At 43.4% G+C, this 20,671-nt stretch overlaps 1 protein-coding gene and 1 long non-coding RNA gene across 2 annotated transcripts; one reads left to right on the top strand and one right to left on the bottom strand.

Annotated features, from left to right (window-relative positions):
* Positions 1-7,440: 7,440 nt before the first annotated feature.
* LOC117842059 (probable folate-biopterin transporter 6) lies at positions 7,441-14,015 on the bottom strand. The gene is made up of 5 exons (XM_072292226.1): positions 13,357-14,015; positions 10,844-11,103; positions 10,651-10,749; positions 10,050-10,223; positions 7,441-8,599 (listed from the first exon to the last, which is right to left on the bottom strand). Exons 1-5 carry the CDS (start codon positions 13,742-13,744, stop codon positions 7,997-7,999), a joined length of 1,524 nt encoding a protein of 507 aa, XP_072148327.1. The 5' UTR covers positions 13,745-14,015; the 3' UTR covers positions 7,441-7,996.
* Positions 8,475-10,199, top strand: LOC117842060 (uncharacterized). The gene is made up of 2 exons (XR_011897647.1): positions 8,475-8,613; positions 9,917-10,199. It is a non-coding gene; the product is annotated as an uncharacterized lncRNA (long non-coding RNA).
* Positions 14,016-20,671: the final 6,656 nt, after the last annotated feature.

The following is a 20,671-nucleotide window of genomic DNA, read 5'->3' as shown; positions in this document are numbered from 1 at the left end:
AAGGTGATGAGTGGGCCCGTGCAAAAATTTTGAAGATAACTTTCCCCCTTCAAAAGTGCAAGGTGCAGCTGGTCAAAAATTCCCCAAAAATACCCATTGGAAAGATAAAATCACAAAGAACACAAAGGAGCTTGAACCAACTCCAAAGCTAAAAGGGGTTGCCCAGAATTTGAAAAGTAAAACATTTAAAATTGAAACTTCACTAAATATTTAACACTAGCAAACAACACCCAAAAATTATGGAAATTTTTGTAAATTCATCATTTTGCATCGAGTATTTAAATAAAATAACCGGAGGCATAGTTACATAGCAATTTTTTGAGTTACTTCGTAATGTTGTATTTGAACAATAAACAACAATAAAATGGTTTTACGCGATCGCACTACCATGATGCTCATGTTTATGGAGATGATTAACTCTAATTACCATTTAAACACCTAGGGTGTTACACCCGTGGGTTTGCACGGCTGTGTGCGAAGCCCCTAGAGGATATTTGGTAGCTCTTTGAGCCATTTGCCTCCTTTGGTGTTGCCAATGTCGTGTAGCCTCTTGTTAAGAGCTTCCAGTACCATCCTGTTGGCGTGCTCAACCTGGCCGTTGGCCCGTGGGTGAGCGACAGAGATGTTCCGAATGTCGATCCCGCTATTCTCGCAGTACTCCAAGAACTTGTGATTATTGAAATTCGAGCCCACGTCTGTGATGATGCGATTGGGGAAGCCATAACGATGGATGATCTCGTCGAGGAAGTCAAGTACTCCGTCTGGCTTCAGGCAGGTCACTGGCTTCACCTCAATCCACTTAGTGAACTTGTTAGTCGCCACGAGTACTCGGTTGAAGCCCTCGAGCGCCGTAGGCAGAGGGCCAATCATGTCTAGCCCCCAGCATGCAAAGGGCCAGGAGGGTGGTATGGTGATCAGCTTATAGGCATGGACGTGTTGCTGCTTGGCGAAGAATAACTGACAACCTTAGCACCGGCGAACTAGTTCTTCGGTGTCAGCGAGAGCTGTAGGCCAGTAGAATCCCGCTCTGAAAGCTTTGCCCACGATCGTTCTGGATGATGCGTGGTTGCTGCAGATGCCCTTGTGGATCTCCTCCAGCATGTCCTTGCCATCTTGTCGTGAGATGCACTTTATGAGTAATCCTGATGATGCGCCTTGTATATAGAGTTTGTCCCCGACGAGGACGTAGTTATTGCCGCGCCATGAGACTTACTCTGCTTCTGTCTTTTCAGGAGGCAACTTGTGCTCCTTAATGTAGTCGATGAAAGGGATTTTTCAGTCTACATCGATCATCATAACCTCCCAGTTTGGCTCATTATTTTGCATCGATCGGTGGTTTTTGAAGGTGCCGGCTCCACTATGGATGGCTTGTGTAGTTCATGGATGAAGACCTCAGCTAGGACTTGAGCACGAGTAGATCTAAGCTTGGATAAGACGTCTGCGGCTAGGTTGTTGTCACAAGCTACATGATGGAACTCCAGACCAGAGAACTTGTTCTCCAGCTTGCGTACTTCAAGGCAGTATGCATCCATGTTGTCTTTGTGGCGATCCCACTCGTCGTTGACTTGGTTGATGACTACTAGTGAGTCGTCGTAGACCAACAACCGTTTGATTCCTAGCTAGACTGCCAGGTGGAGCCCGTGGAGTAGCGCTTCATATTCTACTTCATTATTAGAGACCCCCCAAAAGATTTGCAACACATATTTGAGTTGTTCGCCCTTGGGAGAGTTTAAGAGTACTCCTGTGCCAACACCCTCGAGCTTAAGTGATCCATCAAATTACATGACCCAATGCTCTGGTCATTCTGCCGGTGCAGGTACTTGATTTTTCAGCCACTCTGCCATGAAATTGACTAGTATTTGCGACTTGATAGCAGTCCTTGGCTTGAATTCCAGGGACAAGGCTCCTTGTTTTACTGCCCACTTGGAGATTCTTCCTGTTGCGTCTCTGTTGTGGAGGATGTCTCCCAAGTTAAGTTTGTGATAACGGAGATGTTGTGTTCCTGGAAGTAGTGTTGTAGCTTCTGCGAGGTGAGTAGTATTGCGTATAGCAACTTCTGTACTGGCGAGTACCTGGTTTTAGAGTCTGACAACACCTCGCTGACGAAGTAGACGAGCCTCTGTACTTTATATACATGGCAGTGCTGATGACATTAGTAGTCGCGACGATGTAAAGCAGCAAGTCTTCATTGGGAGTAGGCACCGTGAGGACCGGTGGCTTTGATAAGAAGTCCTTCAGGTGTTGAAGGGCTTGTTCCGCCTCCTCGGTCCACTGGAACTTTTCTTGCCGCTTGAGTAGTTTGAAGAAGGGTAGTCCCCTTTCTCCAAGTCTTGAGATGAATCTATTAAGATTCACCATACATCCAGTCAGCTTCTGGACGTCCTTGATGCACGATGGAGCATGTAAGTTGGTGATGGCAGCAATCTTCTCGGGATTAGCCTCGATTCCTCGATGACTGATGATGAACCCGAGTAGTTTTTCTGAGGGTACACCGAACACGCACTTTGTTGGGTTTAGTTTCCACCGGTATGCTTGCATTCTTGCGAAGGTTTCTTTGAGATTCGCAATTAAGTCGTCAGGATTTCTAGTCTTTACGACCACATCATCCACGTACGGCTCCACGTTGCGGTGTAGTTTCTTCTTGAAGAACTCCTTGATGGCTCGTTGATATGTGGCGCCTGCGTTCTTCAACCCGAAGGACATTGTAGTGTAGCAGAAAGTTCCGTACGAGGTGATGAATGCGGTCTTGATTTGGTCTTCTTCCTTGAGCGCTATCTGGTGATACCCTAAGAAGCAGTCAAGGAAACAGAGTAGAGCGCACCCAGCCATTGAGTCGATGACTTGATTAATCCTAGGGAGCCCGAATGGATCCTTTGGTCAGTGCTTGTTGAGGTCCGTGTAGTCAACACACATCCTCCACTCGTTATTGTTCTTCTTTCGCACCAAGATAGATTGGCTAGCCACTCTGGATGGTAGACTTGTTTTATGAAGCCAGCTGTGAGTAGTTTGGCCAACTCTTTTTTGATGGCTTCTCTTCTATCTTGGGCGAATCGACGTAGTCATTGTCGCTTAGGCGTAGCATTGGGATCCACATTCAAAGAGTGCTCGATCAACTCCCTAGGCACCCCTGGCATATCAGATAGCTTCCATGCGAAGATGTCTCGGTTGGCCCGGAGGAAGCTGACGAGCGTGTCTTCCTATTTGGGATCCAACCCTGAGCCAATCAGGGCTATCTTGGAGCTGTTGCTAGTATCAAGGTCGATAACTTTGATATCAACCTCTTCTGCCGGCTTGACCTTGGTTGCCCCGACTTCTTCTCTAGGATTTCGAGTTCTGTCGGGGTCAATTTCTTGGAGGCGGGGAAGACTTGCATCATCAAATTTAGCACCTAGGTAGTCACCTCTAGCTCCACAGCTTATGTGTCGCAGTCGTATGATCTCTTCAAGTCTCCGCGCAGGGAGAGTACTCCCTTGGGTCCCGGCATCTTGAGTACTAGGTACACGTAATGTGGGATGACCATGAACTTGGTCAATGTTGGTCTTCCAAGGATGGCGTGATACAAAGTTTCGAAGTCGGCCACCTCAAATCGGATGTACTCGGTCCGGTAATGATCCTTGGTCCCGAAAGTACTAGCAAAACCACCTGACCCAGGACCCGAAGACGATCCCATAGAACGGAGAGTTCGTTGGGGTGAGCATATCTGTAACGTCGAGGCCCATCTTCCTAAGAGTCTTGGCAAAGAGCACGTTGAGGCCACAGCCACCGTCGATGAGTACTTTTGTGAGTCGAGAGCCTGCGACTACCGGATCTAGGACGAGAGGGTAGCGTCCTGGGTCAGAGAAACTAGTCCACTAATCCTTTCTTGAAAAGCTGATTGGCACTTTGGACCACTTAAGGAACGTAGGCATTGTTGATTCAATGGACAAGATTTCCCGAAGGGCTAGTTTCTGGGATCGCTTGGTAGTACTACCCGGAGTGCCGCCGAATATGACGCTGACGGTGTTGGACGGGTTCTAGAATTTCCCGTTGTCATCCTCATCTTCGTCTTCTTTGGCTTTGCCCTTGTATTTTGCTCCAGAAGGTTCCGACAGATCTTTCATGACTCTGCGAAGACTATAGCAGTCCATCGCAGAGTGCTTGGAGTGTGGGTGCCACGGGCATTGCTTCTTTAGGAGCTCTTTGAATGGAGTCCTTTCTTGATTTCCGCCGCTCTTCTTGGAGGACTGGGACATCGCCGCAACAGTATTTCTAGCTTCCTCTTAAGGTTTTGACCACCCGAGTAGTTGCCTCGGTTGTCGTAGGGGCGATCGTTGCGATTCTTGCTGTTACTTTGGCCGTTGCTCTAGTTGTTGTTGTTCTGGCCTCGGTTATGGTTAGACTCAAAGCGGTCAATCTCTTTGTCTTATTCATCTGCCCAAGCTTGGATCATAGTCTTGAGGGTGGATCATAGTCTTGAGGGATTTGATATTTTCTGGGCACCTCCTGCCAAAATCTTGGAACATCCGGCGATCATAGAGACCGTTCTGGAAGGACTCTATAGCGTCTCATTTCATGATGTCTACGATAGTGGCTTTTTTCGAAGAAACAGTGTAGATAGCTACACAGGTTCTCGCCTTGTTGCTGTTTGATCTGCGACAAGTCGATCCTGTTGCTAGGACATTGCATTGCCCCTATGAAGTTTTTCGTGAATGCCGTCTTTAGTTGACTCCACGTGTTGATGGAGCCCGCTTCTAGGGATTCAAGCCATGTGAGTGGCCCTGCTTCTATATTGATGGGGAAGTAGATGACTTTTGTGTCATCGTTTCCCCCTGCCGCCTGGACTAACAATGAGTAGCACCGCGGCCATTGAACTGGATCTTGCTTCCCCTCGTACTTGGTAATACCCGGGGTTTTAAACTTGTCGGGTAGAACCGTCTTGCATACTCGTTTGGAGAAAGCGGGGAACCTGTCGAAGTTTTCTCCCAACTAGTCAACTTCTTGATCGCGTTCGCGGTGGCGTCCTTCGATAATGTTACAAGCGTTGCGATTCTAGTTGATCTGCTGACGGAGGTCGCGAGGTTGCTCAGGCTCTTGGCGGGGCCCACGGTGGCCATAGCCTCTCGAGGGTCCCATCCGACTACCTTCTACCCTGTGTTGATTTGCTCTGGGGTTCTTGATCTTGAGAACCTCATTTTGACTAGGTCTAGCAGCTTCGTTGCGACTTGGGTGCCTGCCACTGCTGCCATGATTGGAGGAGGTGTGTCGAACCGAGCTGATCGGGTTTTGTCAATCGAGTTGCTCGTACGCATGCTCCGCCAGTAGAGCCAGTTGCCTGGTGTACTTGTCTTGTGCCATCACGCGAGTGAGCAAGTCAATGGAGGCGATGGTGATCAGAGGAGTGTGGTGGTGATGCGATTGAACTGCTTCAAAAGCGTGATCCAAGTTCATGATGGATAGGTCAGATGCAAGGCGGCGGCGACGATCTGCTCATGCCGCATTTCTTGTACGCCGATGATTTCTTTGACTCTCGGTCTCTTCTCCTTGGACATTGGCAGAGAGTTCATCCGTCGACACATCATCTGGATGGTGCTCGCGTCGTGGATTTCTTTCTGGTGGCTCCTCGCCGTTGCCCCCATGAGGAGCGACGATGGCGAGCAGTTCTCGCTCTGGGGAGAAACTACTCGAACTTGATGTGAGAATCTCCGTGGGGCCGTCTTCTTTGTAGATAGGCGACAGAGGTGTTCCCTCTTCGTATGGAAGGTTGTCGAGGTATGTGACAAGGCGTGACTCATCGTCCTTGGTGAGGGCAGATGGCTTCATGTTGATCCAGTAGACGAATCTGCCTTGTGGAGTAGATGTGATTACCAGGCCCTGCCGTGGACCTGATAAAGGAGTCTCCTCGTCTGGATCTGAGTAGTAGTCGAGGTCCTCGATTGAATCCGAGTTGGATTGGGATCTGGATAGGGAAGCTTGGTAGACGGTGCTCGCGTTTTGGAGTCCGAACGGGAATCAAGTTGTATTGTAGACCGATTCACACGATGACTCGAGCGCCAGCTCGTGGGAACCAGTCCGACTGGTGGGAGAAGTCGAGTTGTACTCGAACTCATCCCTTGGGTCTCGGAAGAGGTTGAAAATTTCGTTGAATTTTTCAACGAAATCCTCCAAAGCTTGGCGACGGAGGTTGATGTCGTAGTGCTTCTCCTCTGGGGCTAGCGCAATGTGGCGGTGGAAGTTTCCAGCGCCGTCTGTGACACAGACCCAGGAGCTAAAGACGAATGTTGCGCCTTCTTCGAACGCGACAGTGGGCTTGATGATGAATGGAGCCATCGAGTTCGCCGATGGATCTTTGGCGAGAGCCCCTACCTGGCGCGCCAACTGTCGGTGTTTAGACCCAGAAACCTACCGAGAAGGTATCTGAGATAGTGTTTTATGTGTGGGGCTCACTGAAGACTAGGAACTCGAAGGTGAACTCGAACACACGATTTAGACAAGTTCAGGCCGCTTATGTCGCGTAATACCTTACATTCTGTGTATTGGTTGGATTATATTGATTGATGTTGTTTGGAGGGGATCCCTACCTCGCCTTATATCGGGGGGGGGGGAGGGAGGGGGATAGGGTTACTGGTCGGTTGTTTACAAGAGTACTAGTCGGATTCGACTAGAGAGTCCTACTCAAAGTACTACGAGTAGTTTCCTAATCCTCGACTAGTCCTTATCCTCCATGTAGCATGTAGACCACGCCGTTCTGCACCGTAGTCTCTATGTCTGATACGTCTCGGTGTACAACCCTGTATCTAGAACTATCCAAACCTCCCGGTGGGCCCATAGATGTATGGCCGATAATATACATATTTGCATAATATTATTGCTGGTCAAACTTTGACGTCTTTGATCATCAATATCTTAAAAGTCATATGTATTGACATTACTCAATTTATCATGAAATTATTTTATAATATGTATAACTCTTTCTATTTTAAATAATTAATTTTCTGCATATATTGCCAGTCAAGGTATCATATTGAAGGCGACCGGTGTCGACACTACAACAACTTATATTTGGGATAAGAGGATAATGGTGATCTGGTCTACAAAGATGAGATTTTTTTTCTAGCAATTTCTACAAAATGTCGTATTCCAATTTCCAACAAAAAAAGTTAAATAGATGAAGTAGCTTTCACGACGAATATAGTACACCGATCTTGCATTGTAAATTAAAATAATTATTTATATGTTTATGGGCAAAGTGGAACTAACTTTGGTTGTAAACCTTAGAGCATTGAGTTGCTCATCTTTCTTCACCTTTAATTGTATATAGTTAGGCTTTGGACCTTCCTTGTTCACAACTCGTAGGGCCTAGGCATTAGTACTTGATGTTTTCTTTTTGTCAAACTTTTAAAATTTTGGCAATCAATAACTCCAAAAAATTCTAGTTAAAAACATAAAAAATAAATATTCGGATTGACCTTGAAGATATTTTCTTAACTTCATATTAATTTTATTATATCCTACAAGCATATGCTAATAGAAAGTAGTGGTCAAAGTCGCATATCAAGGATGAAAAGTCAAAAGACTCGAGTATCTTTTACTAGAGTGAGTACATGCTATTTGATTTTAGAAATTCTGACTCCTTTTGACCAACAATCAGAGGGTCCCAAGTGGGAAACTTATCGGTGATTGGACCAGCAACTCTAGCAACTTTTTTCCGAGAGCCCGTGTAGTACCCATGAGTCCATTGCTCTTTTTTTTTTCCTTTAAAAAAATTCCTTTGCTCACTTTGGCTGATTCATTTCCTTTTGTACACAACAACGTGGATCATATATATCATACAACGTCAGTGTGGGCAGTGAGCATCGCGAGCTGCTGCCTTTCCTCGTCATCACCGGCCACAGCCGCCGGCGAGCTCACCACGAGCTCTCGCGGGACCAGCACGTCGGTCTTGTCGGCCGTGGGCACGAGGCATGCTCACTTTGGCTGATTCATTTCCTTTTGTACACAACAACGTGGATCATATATATCATACATCGTCAGTGTGGGCAGTGAGCATCGCGAGCTGCAGCCTTTCCTCGTCATCACCGGCCACAGCCGCCGGCGAGCTCACCAAGAGCTCTCGCGGGACCAGCACGTCGGTCTGGTCGGCCGTGGGCACGAGGCAGATGGCCCCCAGCGTGGCGAGCCTGAGCGCGTTCCTGAGCAGCACGGCGAGCCAGAGGCGGGCGAAGTCGTCCCTGGTCACGTGCAGCGCGCGCAGCACGGCGGCGCCGCCGGCCTTGGCCGCCAGCATGCCGAGGCTGTCGATGCACATGAGCAGCGCGAAGAAGGTGCCCTCGACGCCGGGCGGGCACAGCTTGGTGCTCAGCACCATCATCGGCATCAGCCGGACGCGGCCCACCACGCGGGAGACGCACTCCTCCAGGATCACGAAGGCGGCGTCGGGCACGCCGAGCGCCAGGTTCCAGCGGAGCACGAAGGTGAGGTCCAGGAGACCGGAGACGCCGTAGAGGAGCTGCGCGCAGAAGAGGATGCTCCGGAACGGGTAGTCCTTGAGGCACTTGTGGTAGATGAGCACGCCCACCATGGACGCCACCGCGCCGATGGCGTGGACCAGCCCGACGAATTCCTGCATACATGGAGGTGGGTGCAACAATGATTTTCATGCATACATGTATTATTCTCATGATAGTTTTGGCATTTTGTGGAAAAAAGTTTCATTAAAAAACGCAGGACTTATCTTTTCTATATTACAAGTAATTTTTCCTTGTTGAGACAGACAAACCTGGCCACTGAATCGGTAAAGATTGTTGTAGCTACTGCCTAGCAGGTTACCCTTAATTGCACAGCACAACTCCACAAAACAACCACAAACTGGCCATTTTGTTCCCAAATCCCAAGTAGTTTTTAATCATTTGTAAGGGACATTTTGCATTCTTCTTCTTCCACAATTCAAATGTAAAGTGTAGCACTCATTGTGCTAATACATTTTTTTTGGGTATAAACATCAGATGACTGATCTTTCTGAAAAAATGCTATATTAAGGATTCCATGGATTACTTTTCAGTTTAAACCTCTAAATCTTGGCCTAAGAGTCATGAAGATGCAGTGTTGCAGAGACGCTATTCAAAAGTGGACTGGCTATTCAAATGATCAAATCCAGGCTAAGATTCTAAAATATGGAGAGAGAAAAACTTGGGATAATGTAGTTTACCAGTCTATCATATAGTACAAAGGGACATTCAGGGCAGCATTATTGAGCAGCAATATTGGTGGACCAGGACCTGCATCCCAGATTTCCAGTCTGAAGGAGGGCAGCTTTTATCTAGGTTTCTTTTTGATAGATCTTGCTTTTGTTAGTTTCAGTTTACAGATAGTGATTGGTGTTGTACCTCAATGTTCTATTTCTTTCTTGCTTTTTGTACTTTCCTCCCAATTTCATGCACTTTTAGTATTATAAGGATAAAGTTATAAAATATGCTTCAGAGATTAAAAGGTAACTGTATGTCTGTATATAATAAAAAGTGAAAATCATCTTGAGATGAAGATGCGAAGAAAGCAAGCAAGGAAGTTGTATGCCTACAATTTGCTCACATGCTGCACTCTTTCTAAATGTTTTGAGAGCATAAGTATTATAATAAAATCAATTCATGTCAGGCTCGTATCAACGCAGAACAAACCACATACACCAAGTTTATTTTCACTGGTGTCTGGTAGTATTACTTCCAGTTTCCAGTTCAATACACCCCTTTCCCCATCACATGTATGACTACAGCAATTACTTCGACTAAACCTTTTGTGAAGATCCTGCACATCTTACTGACTGGCAGTAGATTCAGTTGGTCTATTTACTCTAAAGGCACTTCACCAATTGGGCTGCAATTCCGCTAGCAGAATCCAGTTGACCAATATGAGTTATAAACTAATTTTTCTGAACATTCTGTAGGTCAGGCTTCATATTTGGGTCAAGCATGCCATGGAGATTCAGATGGTGCAGGACCAAGCCATTAATTATAGCTCTAGTTAACAGATCTGCTAATTAACAATGCCATTAAGGAGGTAAGGAAAACTACTTTTACCTGCGAAAATCCAGGATTTGGTGGTGTTTTGTTAGTGTACCAGTAGAACTGCCCCTCATGGGTGCTGATACTCAAAGCCAGCGATAGGAACATGTAAAGAGATGGTTTCCACACTACTGGATACTTTATAGTCCGAACCATTCCCTTCAATGCCCCACTAACCTTGTTTAAAACCTGCATTTCATTAGCATATCAGTGAGAATATTCTGCACTTTTCATGTATCTTTCATCACTATAATTGTTACATATGCATAGATTCATAGATTCTTATTTCTTCCCCCACATGTATGCATCTACACCTCTTCAGTTAACTCTCTAGGTCAACTTTTGAGAAAGTATTTGTTTAAAGATTTACCTGAAGAATATCAAATAATGAAGCATCAGATTCATATTATTCTGAACTTTGCTAGGAGTAGGTATTTCGGAAGAATAATGTAGAAAATCACAATTCAGCTTGGACAAAACAAGCAACATAAGGTGACTTCAAATAGAACATCATGTTTGCCAAAGCGAAGCACTAAAATAGATTCAAATTTATAATTCCAATTCAAATAAATAAAACAATCACAACTGAATGGTGCAAGATCGGTGATCAACATACCTTCTCTTTAGCATTATGTTGGTATGTTTTCAGCTCATATATAAAAAATCCAAGGAAAACCACTGTAGCAGGAGGTATAGCCATCACACCTAATGCACCCTGTAGTGAGCCAGAATTCATTCAACATATGATTCCTCAGTGAACCAACACAAAGATGAAGCTTAGCAAATTAGAGCATTTGACTTAAATTGACCTGTGCCCCGAGATGGTGGACAAACATGCCACTTGTGGCATACCCAATAAGTGCACCTAGAGATGATGAGAATGCACAAAGACTCTGCATGTCTGGAGCCAATGCCGGCTTATCAATACTGTTCTTTGCGATGCAAGCATCTATCGTTACATCAGCAATGGCAACTGCTGTTGATATTCCCACCAAGCAAAGTACAGCAGAACTAACTGGGAGTCCGGTAGCCATTGCAACAATAGTAGCTGAAACCGTTCCAAGTATTCCTACCATCACAAAAAATAAATGAGGATTTATCAGTGAAGTCTAAAGTTGATGCTCTCAATTGGGAGCCTGACTGTTTCCCAAAAAGAAAACGCCTATATTTGCTGCAACTAATTGGCCTGCTATGGCCAAAACATGAAGTAAGAGTGATAAAGTAGCCTGAGAATTGGTAATCAAATATGTAGCTATAAATAGATCACTACGCAGCACCTTAAGCACAAACAACTGGATCAAAGACCTCGACCTGCGACACACAGCCTTCTCGGTGCAGACGTTCATCGAATATGTAAATCTGTGGACTGCAACGCAGCAAATCACCTTAAGACAGGAGCAAGACGATGAAATCACTTGGAAACTCAGCAATACAGGACAATACTCCGCAAGTTCAGCCTACCACGCACAATTCTATGGGGCAGTCAGTACAAATTACAAGGAACTCATTTGGTCAGTTTGGGCACCGCCAAAGTGTAAATTTTTCAGCTGGCTTGCGATCCAAAATAGAATTTGGACGGCGGACAGACTGAGTTCAAGAGTGTGGCCACACAATCCATTATGTGCATTATGTCGACACGCACCAGAAACAGATGCTTACATATTTTTTCAATGCCGGTTCACCAAACGCATTTGGACCAACGTTTCAAATTGGCTTCAAGCACCGGAGCTTCATCCAAATACCTGGGGACATTACGAGTCACTTCAAGCATGGTGGGAGGACAGGGCAAGAATGACAGGGATCTCGCGCAAAGGCCTGTCTCTCTAATCATTTTAGTTTGCTGGGAAGTGTGGTTAGAGCACAACTCTCGCATATTTCAGAGAGTTGAGGCACCATCGTTTAGGATTGCCACAAAGATCAGAGACAAGGCCAAGACATGGGTTCTAGCTGGGGCCAAGCATTTGGCACGTTTGATGTGTAGAGTGACCTTTTTGGGTTTACATGCCCCACTGTAAATCTCCGGCCATCGGCCGTCTTTTCTTCTAAATTAATATAACAAGCAGCTCTCCTGCCGGTTCGTTTCAAAAAAAATATAAACCTATAATATACTAAATATCATTTTTTGGGGACAGTGATAAAGTAGCAGTACGCATAACAATTATCTTTTCATTTTTCTCCTATTTTCACCTTATAATCTACTAGAATAAAATATTAAAATAGCTAACTCCAACTAATAATTTACAACACGATGTGTTACAGGTACAGCATTCTGAGAATCGGTACCAAAAAAATTAAGAAGTGAAGGGCTAGTGAAAAAAAGTCAAGAGCTTAGCTTAAATGTTCCTGTTGCCCAAATGATTCAAGAGGAATAACAACTTTTTACCACAAATTAAACTGATATAGCATTGCTTAAAATGAATAATCACACTGGTTTCAAAACTGCAGACATGGATTGAAGTGCGTACAAGAACAAGCCTACAGCACACAACTAGACAATACCTAGATGAAATATATTGAAATTGTGCCACAAATTATTAATAGGCCGAAAGTGACATGCACCAAATAGTCTCCGTAATGAGGGAAAAGCACCACACATAAATTTTCACTGACTAAATAAAATCAAACATCTAATAAACAATGCACAAATTGCCAATGACTTAAACATACTCCACGCCAGTGCGTCACAGTCAAAACACTACATTATCCACCTTTACCAAATCCTTTCCAACCTCACATAGAGGGCAACCAGAAACAGTCAAGCTAAATTAGAACTACACTGAGAAATGCTGAAACTGTGCTGAAAGTGACACATACCAAATAGTCTCTTGCACCCCCGTAAGAGGGCAGAACATCACCTCATTCATAAAACTTTTCTCCTAATAATTAAGATTTAAGATCAAACAACCAATAAAAAACACGAACATTGTCAAGGATTCAAACCCATTCCACATGACCTCATCAGTATGCCAGTCAAAACAGTTTCTCATCTACATTTACCAAATCCATTTCAGCGCCACATAGACAACAACCAGCAATGGTCAAGCTGAATTAGAACTATGTTTTCTGTTACACCACAACATCCGTCAAATCATTATCAAGCAAGAACATAAACAATTGCAACAAGCTAAAATATCCAAATCCGAAGGGCCTGATAGTCAAGCATTGGTAAATCCCTGAACTAAATCTGTATTTGCGTAGACACATTACTGAAATTAGTATATACATGGTACTAATAGCAACAGATAAAAATCATGGCTTTGAAATGATTCGTTTGAAGGGAAAAAAAAGTCTTTATAGATGGATCCCCGGCCGGCTGGCTGACCTGAAAAGAGGAAGTACGGGCGGCGGCGGTACCCGTGGACGGGGAAGACGTCGGTCATGACCCCCCAGAGCGGCTTGAGCACCCACGGCACGTAGAAGAAGACGGAGAGGAACTGCACGGTGGCCGGCTGCACCCGCTGCACGTCCTTCCAGTAGTAGTCCGACGCCACCCGGAAGAAGGAGCCGGCGAAGCCCTGGCTGAGGCCGTACACCAGCACCACCCCGGCCACGAACGTCGCGCCCAGCTCCCGGCACAGCATCCGCACCCACCGCACCGGCTCCAGCACGGCGGCCGCCCAGGCCGGCTCGCCGCCGGGTTCCCGCGCAGGCGACCCCGGCTCCTCGCCCACGAGGTGGTCCGCGTCCATGGCGCCGTCCTCCTCCAGCATGGTTTCTTGGCGAAGTACTGACGGTTCGTTTCTTGGCGAGTTCTTGAGCGCAGCGCGTGCTCACTGCTCAGATGTAAATGGGGTCGGAAATGGAATTAAGAATTGGAAGCGATCTTGGCATTTGGTATTAGTCTATGGAGTTCGTGCGTGGGGGTTGGAGATGGAGTGGACTGGGGAAAACTTGAGCTTGGGAAGGTGAAGCTGAGTGCGGACCAGCAGATCAGGGGAACGCGTTGACAAATTGGTGGAAGGCAACGAATGTAGCCGACATGAGGCGAAATTTTCGCCAAAAATTTGACCGGGAACGTAGACGTGCAGGTGCCGACAATGCCGTGGAGTATGGACAAATTGGTGTTGAAGGGACAGATCGTGGAATTTCAGAGGCAGCAAAGAGCACATTGTAGTCTGTCAGTCACAGAAAGACGAACAGGTAAAACCCAAACTAAATTTCTTATTGATTTTGATCTCTCGTCAGATATTGAAGGCACTGTCCCGAACGTAGTGATTCAGCTTTTGTTCTTTTATCTTCCACGCCCGTGGCTAAGTCACGCTCTTCAGTTGTTTGGATTTCAGGTTACGGGTATTGATAGACTTTTTTTCTTTCTTTCGAAGGTTAACTGAGCCAACAATGATAACAAAATGTAACATCTTAACTGTTGAGTATAGAGGCCGAAATAATATTTTATCTTAAAATAAGTTTATATTTATCTAAAAAAAGATTGAGCCAATAATAATGGTCTAAGCTCATACCGCTGCCATTGACTCAATTAACTAAGAACAAGCTTTGTTTTGGAAGGACTTTGAACTTCTTATTATTTGAAATCCATTGTGTTGGCTTGATGTTTTCTGGGAGAGGTTTGTTGTAACCAGGGAGGTGGCACATGTCTAGTTGTTTTTAGAGTAAAATCACATGTCTATTAAGTGCTTTTATAGCTAGCAAATTGGATGTAATTCAAATATACAACTTGACCACTTGTTCGGGCAATTCGGGCCAATCGGAATAAGAGGCCATTTTGTTTTCTGGCTAAATGGGCTGACCAGGCCCGCCGGACCGACAAGGGGTATTGTTTCTGTGGGCTGAGATGGGCTACCGACACTGTAATAAGACCATCAATCTATAACCCCCGGTCCAATTCGGCCCGACATTCTGCTACCCAGTCTCGGCCTTGAAGTACAATCAGCCTTAATTTGCGAGTAATTCTATTTAATATCCTTTTATTATTCTTGTTTTGAAAATTTACCTACTAACTTATTATACTCTACATGGGCTCTTTATTATATAATTTTCTTTCAAGTATCAATGGAAATCGAAAAACCATTTTTCATTATTTTATCCTAGATTTAGTTATTTATTAATTGTATTTGGCATAGATTATTTATTTAGCTATTTTGCTTCTCATGTGGTACAGAAATTAGCTACTAATCTCCTTGTTTTTCCTAATTCTAAAGTTATATATTTATTAGTTGTCAATATAAAATTTTTATCTCTTCCTTTTCTTCGATTAAGATGGCAACTTCTAAACACTCTTCATGGAACGTGGTGACTTATCTTAACACTACAATGCTAAACAGTGATAGATGAGATATGTTTCCATAAAGGAAAACCCTTTTTCTCTATTGCAGTTCTGCATAATCTATTACTATTTCTATGTATCACTGATACTGATGAGCCTCACATGTCATTAAGGTACATATGACCAAAAAGGAATTGTGAAAAAGGAGGTGAGATGTTGTAGAGATGAATTGGACCTCCTTTGGAACAAATGTAGTTCAGTTGGTTTTGTTCCTTACGATAGAACATGTCCATGGGTTAAGCCACGTTATTTTTTCAGTGGTAGGTGGTTGATAGCGAGGCGGCTATCATGACTTCATCAATCTGAAGATATATTGACATAATCTCTCAAAGGTGCTTATATAGATAGGGTATACATGCGTGTAATCATAGGAATAAGCTCTTTTGATTGTAGGAACTCAAATGATTTAGCTCCTACATGAATTTTCCCTACGGAAACCATTTAGAGATAGGGTTGCATTGAAAAAAAATTATGCATAATATTCTCATTTCCACCACATTTTGGAGGATTGTAACATTAGTTCCAACTTCCAACCTAATATTTAGAATCCCTTTAAATCTTTAATAATATGAGTGCACAATTAATCTATCTCTTTTCCAATAATCTTTTCCCGCCAAAAAGAATTGTGTGTTCTTCCTTGCGCACATCCAAATAACTTTGTTGTACAATTCCTCCATTTGATCTCACGTAGGATTTGAAGTGATTAGACAGTTCAATCCTATGTTTTTTCCTACTCCCTATTTTCCAGGATCTTGCATTCCAAAGAGGCACTTACTCCAGTTAGTGTTTTTCATAAGACCCTCTCTTATAAGCATAAAAGAACTTTGCATGTATACTACTTTGAAGAGTGTCACAATGATTACTCCCATCTCTCTGCACATCCTAACTACGTACCCAATGGGAAGCATCAGAAGTGGACCATTAGCGCATTGGATTTGGCTAAGAGCACGACACGACTCTCTTGCATCAGCTCCAGACTATAATACTATATGCATGATTGCATATCCAAATATCCAGTAATCCTTCACCGCTGGGATATTGTATTTGCTAGGCTGGTCCAGTTTAGGCATCGCTACTCGCGATGTGCTCCGGCGCACGCTCGATAGGTTTTATCCGGATCACGCAAACACAACTTTCCATCCAACTTTGGCACCGGCCTTAATTGTTCGTTTTGTATATGCTACCACACTTTTCCAGCCTGAAAATCTCAATCGTTATGCAGCTGCTTTTACAAAAGTCTATGCAGAAAGGCGCATCCTGACCTTGTGTTGCATGATGTGTATGCTGTTGGATATAATCTGAATTATAACGTGAGTCTTGTGGGGACGCTTGGAGGGCTCATGGTTTGGATTATGTGATTAGCGGATTTGTTTTCGTATTTGACCGCAGTCAGTTTAGTCCACCCTATATATACATTTTGTAATCGCACGGTAAGAGCAAGACGACTCATTGTATTCCCTGCGTTGTAACCCTCTCATTATATATTTTCCCCGCAAGAGTTTTCCATGTAAAAATCACGTCTCGTGTTCGATCTTATTTTCGCATTATTTGCTAACAAGTGGTATCAGAGTTGATTACGAGGTTTCAACCCTATTGGTCTCTCTGCCGCCACCTCGTCTCGTCGCCTATTGCTGCCTACGTCATCGAGGCAGATTCGACGGCTTCATTCACCGTCTTCTAAGTTCTGATCGAGTTTTGTCTCGGCTGTTTTGCACCGCGCGCGTGGTTTTGTGACCGAATCGAAATCGCCGGTTCGACGGTTCCACCGCAACTCCCAATTTTGGCACTATGCAAAAAGAAGATTCCTCATCACATCAAATTTCCGGTACATGCATGGAGTACTAAATATAGACGAAATCAAAAACTAATTGCACAGTTTTGTTGTACTTTGCGAGACGAATCTTTTGAGCCTAATTAGTTAATATTTGGACAATAATTTACAAATACAAACGAAACGCTACAGTGTGCTACAGTGCTACAACAGTAATTTTGAACACCCAAATTCAGGGCAACTAAACAAGACCCAGGTTAGCTAGCTGTCTCGGGGTTTGAGCTTTCAAGTTTTTTACACGCGAAGCTGAGCGAGTCAGAAGTGCGCTCCTGCACCGGCAAGCTTTACCTAAAACTACCAAACCTGCTCTAATTCCCTGTTTGCTGTCTGTTGCCGCGTGAAGGAAAAATTGCTGCACGTGGATCGAGCGAACAGAGACGACAGAGCCGTTGTTCCGTGAAAAAGAAATTCAGCAATTGTGTTACGTGCACCAGGAGATTTATTACTGTTTTCCTGTGTACGCGGGCTGCAGGTTCTGCTAAGGTTACACAGTAACATACCTAAATTATTTACTGCAAATTATTTTCTTCTAGTTATTTTTTCTTAATGGCTTCTATAAAATATGATATTCCGCTGCTAAACCGATATACCAGGTTCGCTCTATGGCAAGTCAAGATGCGAACTGTTTTAGCGCAATCTGATTTGAATGATACCCTTAAAAAATTCAAGAACAGGGATTCAAAGTCTTGGACTATGATGAGAAGATGAAAGATCGTAAGGCTTTATCTCATAGTCATCTTCATCTTTCAAATAATATTTTGCAAGAGGTTCTGCAGGAGAAAACTGCAACTGCTCTATGGCTCAAGTTGGAGTCAATTTGCATGTCAAAAGATTTGACAAGCAAGATGCATATGAAGATGAAGTTGTATACGTACAAGTTGCAAGAAGATGGTTCTATGCTAACCATCTTTCGGTCTTTAAGGAGATCGTTGCTGGCCTACAGTCTATGGAGGTAAAATATGATGATGAGGACTTGGGTTTTATTATTTGTGCTCACTGCCTAGTTCTTTTGCAAACTTCAGAGATACCATATTATATAGTCGTGATACTCTAACCATGAATGAAGTTTATGAGACATTGCTAGCCAAGGAGAAGATGAAACAGATGGTGTCTTCTGAAGGTTCCGCTTCCAATGGAGAAGCTTTGTCTGTTTGTGGCAGGACACAAAACAAATCAAATAATGGTTATAGAGGTAAGAGCTCGAATGGTTATAGGGGCCGTTCAATGTATAGAGACAAGGATGAGAAATTCTGCAATTATTGCAGGAAAAAGACTCATTTTATATCTGAGTGCTATAAGTTGAAGAACAAGGAGGAGAGAATTGGCAAATATAGATCGAAAGGTACATCTGATAAAAGTAATACTTCTATTGCTGCTACTAATGATAGTTCAGATGGTTCTGAGGTTCTTGTGCTTTTGCTGGATGTGCAAATAATGGTGATGAATGGATTCTTGATTCTGCTGCTTCCTTTCATATATGCATTAATAGAGATTGGTTCATCACTTATGATTCTGTCCAAGGTGGTTCTGTTAGAGTGGGTGATGATAGTCCACGTCAGATTATTGGCATTGGATCTGTAATTAAGATGCATGATGGTGTTACCAGAACTTTTGACAGATGTGAGGCATATTACAGATATGAGGAAGAATCTTGTTTCTTTGAGTACTTTTGATGGCAAAGGGTACAAGTACTCCGGTGGAGATGGAGTTTCAAAAGGTTCTCTTATTGTTATGAAAGGTGATTTGAAATCTGCCAATTCGTATAGTCTTCGTGGTACTACAATTACAGGTGATGCCGCTGTAATTTCTAATTCATTATCTAGTTCTGATGCTACTAATATTTGGCATATGCATCTTGGGCATATGAGTGAGCTTGGCTTGGCAGTGCTGAGTAAGAGAGGACTTCTCGATGGGTATAACATCACCAAATTGAATTTCTGTGAGCATTCTGTGTTTGGAAAACACTAGAGCGTGAAATTTAATACATCAAGTCATACAAGTAAAGGTATTCTTAATTATGTGCATTCTGATTTATGGGGATCATCTCGTAAGCCTTCTCTTGGTGGTGCTCGTTATATGTTGACCATAATTGATGATTATTCTAGAAAGGTACGACCTTATTTCTTGAAAAGATAAATCAGAAGTATTTTCAGCATTTAAAGAGTGGACGATTATGGTTGAAAACCAAACTTAAAGAAGGTTAAGAAGCTTCGCACTGATAATGGGATGGAATTCTGTTCTAATGAATTTAAGTCATATTGCAAATCTGAAGGCATTGTTAGGCACTACACTGTTCCTTATACACCCCAACAGAATGGTGTGGCTAAGCATATGAACAAGACTATCATCTCTAAAGTCCGTTGCATGTTGTCTAATTCTGGTCTGAATAGACATTTCTGGGCTGAAGCTGCTTCCACTGCTTGCTATCTTATTAATCGTTCACCCAGTATTGCCATTGATAAGAAAACTCCAATTGAGGTATAATCTGGTTCTCCAACTGATTATTCACAATTGAGAGTTTTTGGTTGTACTGCTTATGCTCATGTTGATAATGGTAAATTAGAGCCTATAGCTATTAAGTGCATCTTTCTTAGTTATCAACCTGGTGTTAAAGGTTATAAGTTGTGGAATCCACAAACTCGAAAGGTTGTAATTAGCAGGAATGTTATCTTTAATGAATCTGCTATGTTACCTGATAACCTATCTACTAGTGCTCCTGTTCAGCAAAATTCAAGTGTGCAGGTGGAGCATTTTATTGATGTTGAGAATACACTAGATAATGATAATGTTGTTGTCCAAGATGCACCTATTGTTAATAATTCACCAATTGTTGATGATTCACCTATTGTTGAGCATTCTTCTCCAGTTGTGCAGCCTCCGCAACAGTCTATTGCTACTGATAGGGCCAGAAGGGCACCTAAGCCAATTAAAAGGTTGATTGAAAAATGCAATATTGCTTATGCTTTGAGTGTTGTAGAAGATATTGAAGGTGCTGAACCTTCTAATTATTCTAAGGCTATTACTTCTACCAATGGCAACAATTGGATGACCGCTATGCAAGATGAGATGGAGTCACTTGAAAAGAATGGTACTTGTGATTTAGTAAAATTGCCCAAGGATAAAAGCATGTCCATTGTAAATGGATTTTCAAAAGAAAGGAAGTTATTTCTTCAAGTGATCTGAGCCAGCAAGCTATAAAGCAAGGTTGGTTGCTAAAGGTTACAATCAGATTTCAGGTATTGATTTTAATGATGTCTTTTTCCCAGTTGTGAAGCATAGATCCATTCGTACTTTGTTGAGTATTGTTGCTATGCATGATTATGAGTTGGAGTAATTAGATGTTAAAACTGTATTCTTACATGGGGAGTTAGAAGAGGTCATTTACATAGACCAACCTGAAGGTTTTGTTATTCCTGGAAAAGAAAACCTTGTTGTAGATTAAAGAAATCTCTTTATAGCTTGAAACAATCTCCTAGGCAATGGTATAAGAGATTTGAGTCATTTATGCTCTATCATGGTTTT

Source organism: Setaria viridis, chromosome 2, assembly GCF_005286985.2.
Source record: "Setaria viridis chromosome 2, Setaria_viridis_v4.0, whole genome shotgun sequence".
In the NCBI taxonomy this organism is placed as follows: Eukaryota; Viridiplantae; Streptophyta; class Magnoliopsida; order Poales; family Poaceae; genus Setaria; species Setaria viridis.
Note: the sequence above shows the minus strand (reverse complement) of the source record. Positions and strands in the feature narration are given on the sequence as shown.

What these genes read in the sequence shown, in the direction of transcription:
- LOC117842059 (XM_072292226.1), bottom strand. Translation starts at nt 13,744, where the DNA reads ATGCTGGAGGAGGACGGCGCCATGGACGCGGACCACCTCGTGGGCGAG. An exon ending in AACATAATGCTAAAGAGAAG is followed by an intron (nt 10,224 to 10,650) that starts GTATGTTGATCA and finishes AATGAAATGCAG; the next exon opens with GTTTTAAACAAGGTTAGTGG. An exon ending in CAAATCCTGGATTTTCGCAG is followed by an intron (nt 8,600 to 10,049) that starts GTAAAAGTAGTT and finishes CCATGTATGCAG; the next exon opens with GAATTCGTCGGGCTGGTCCA.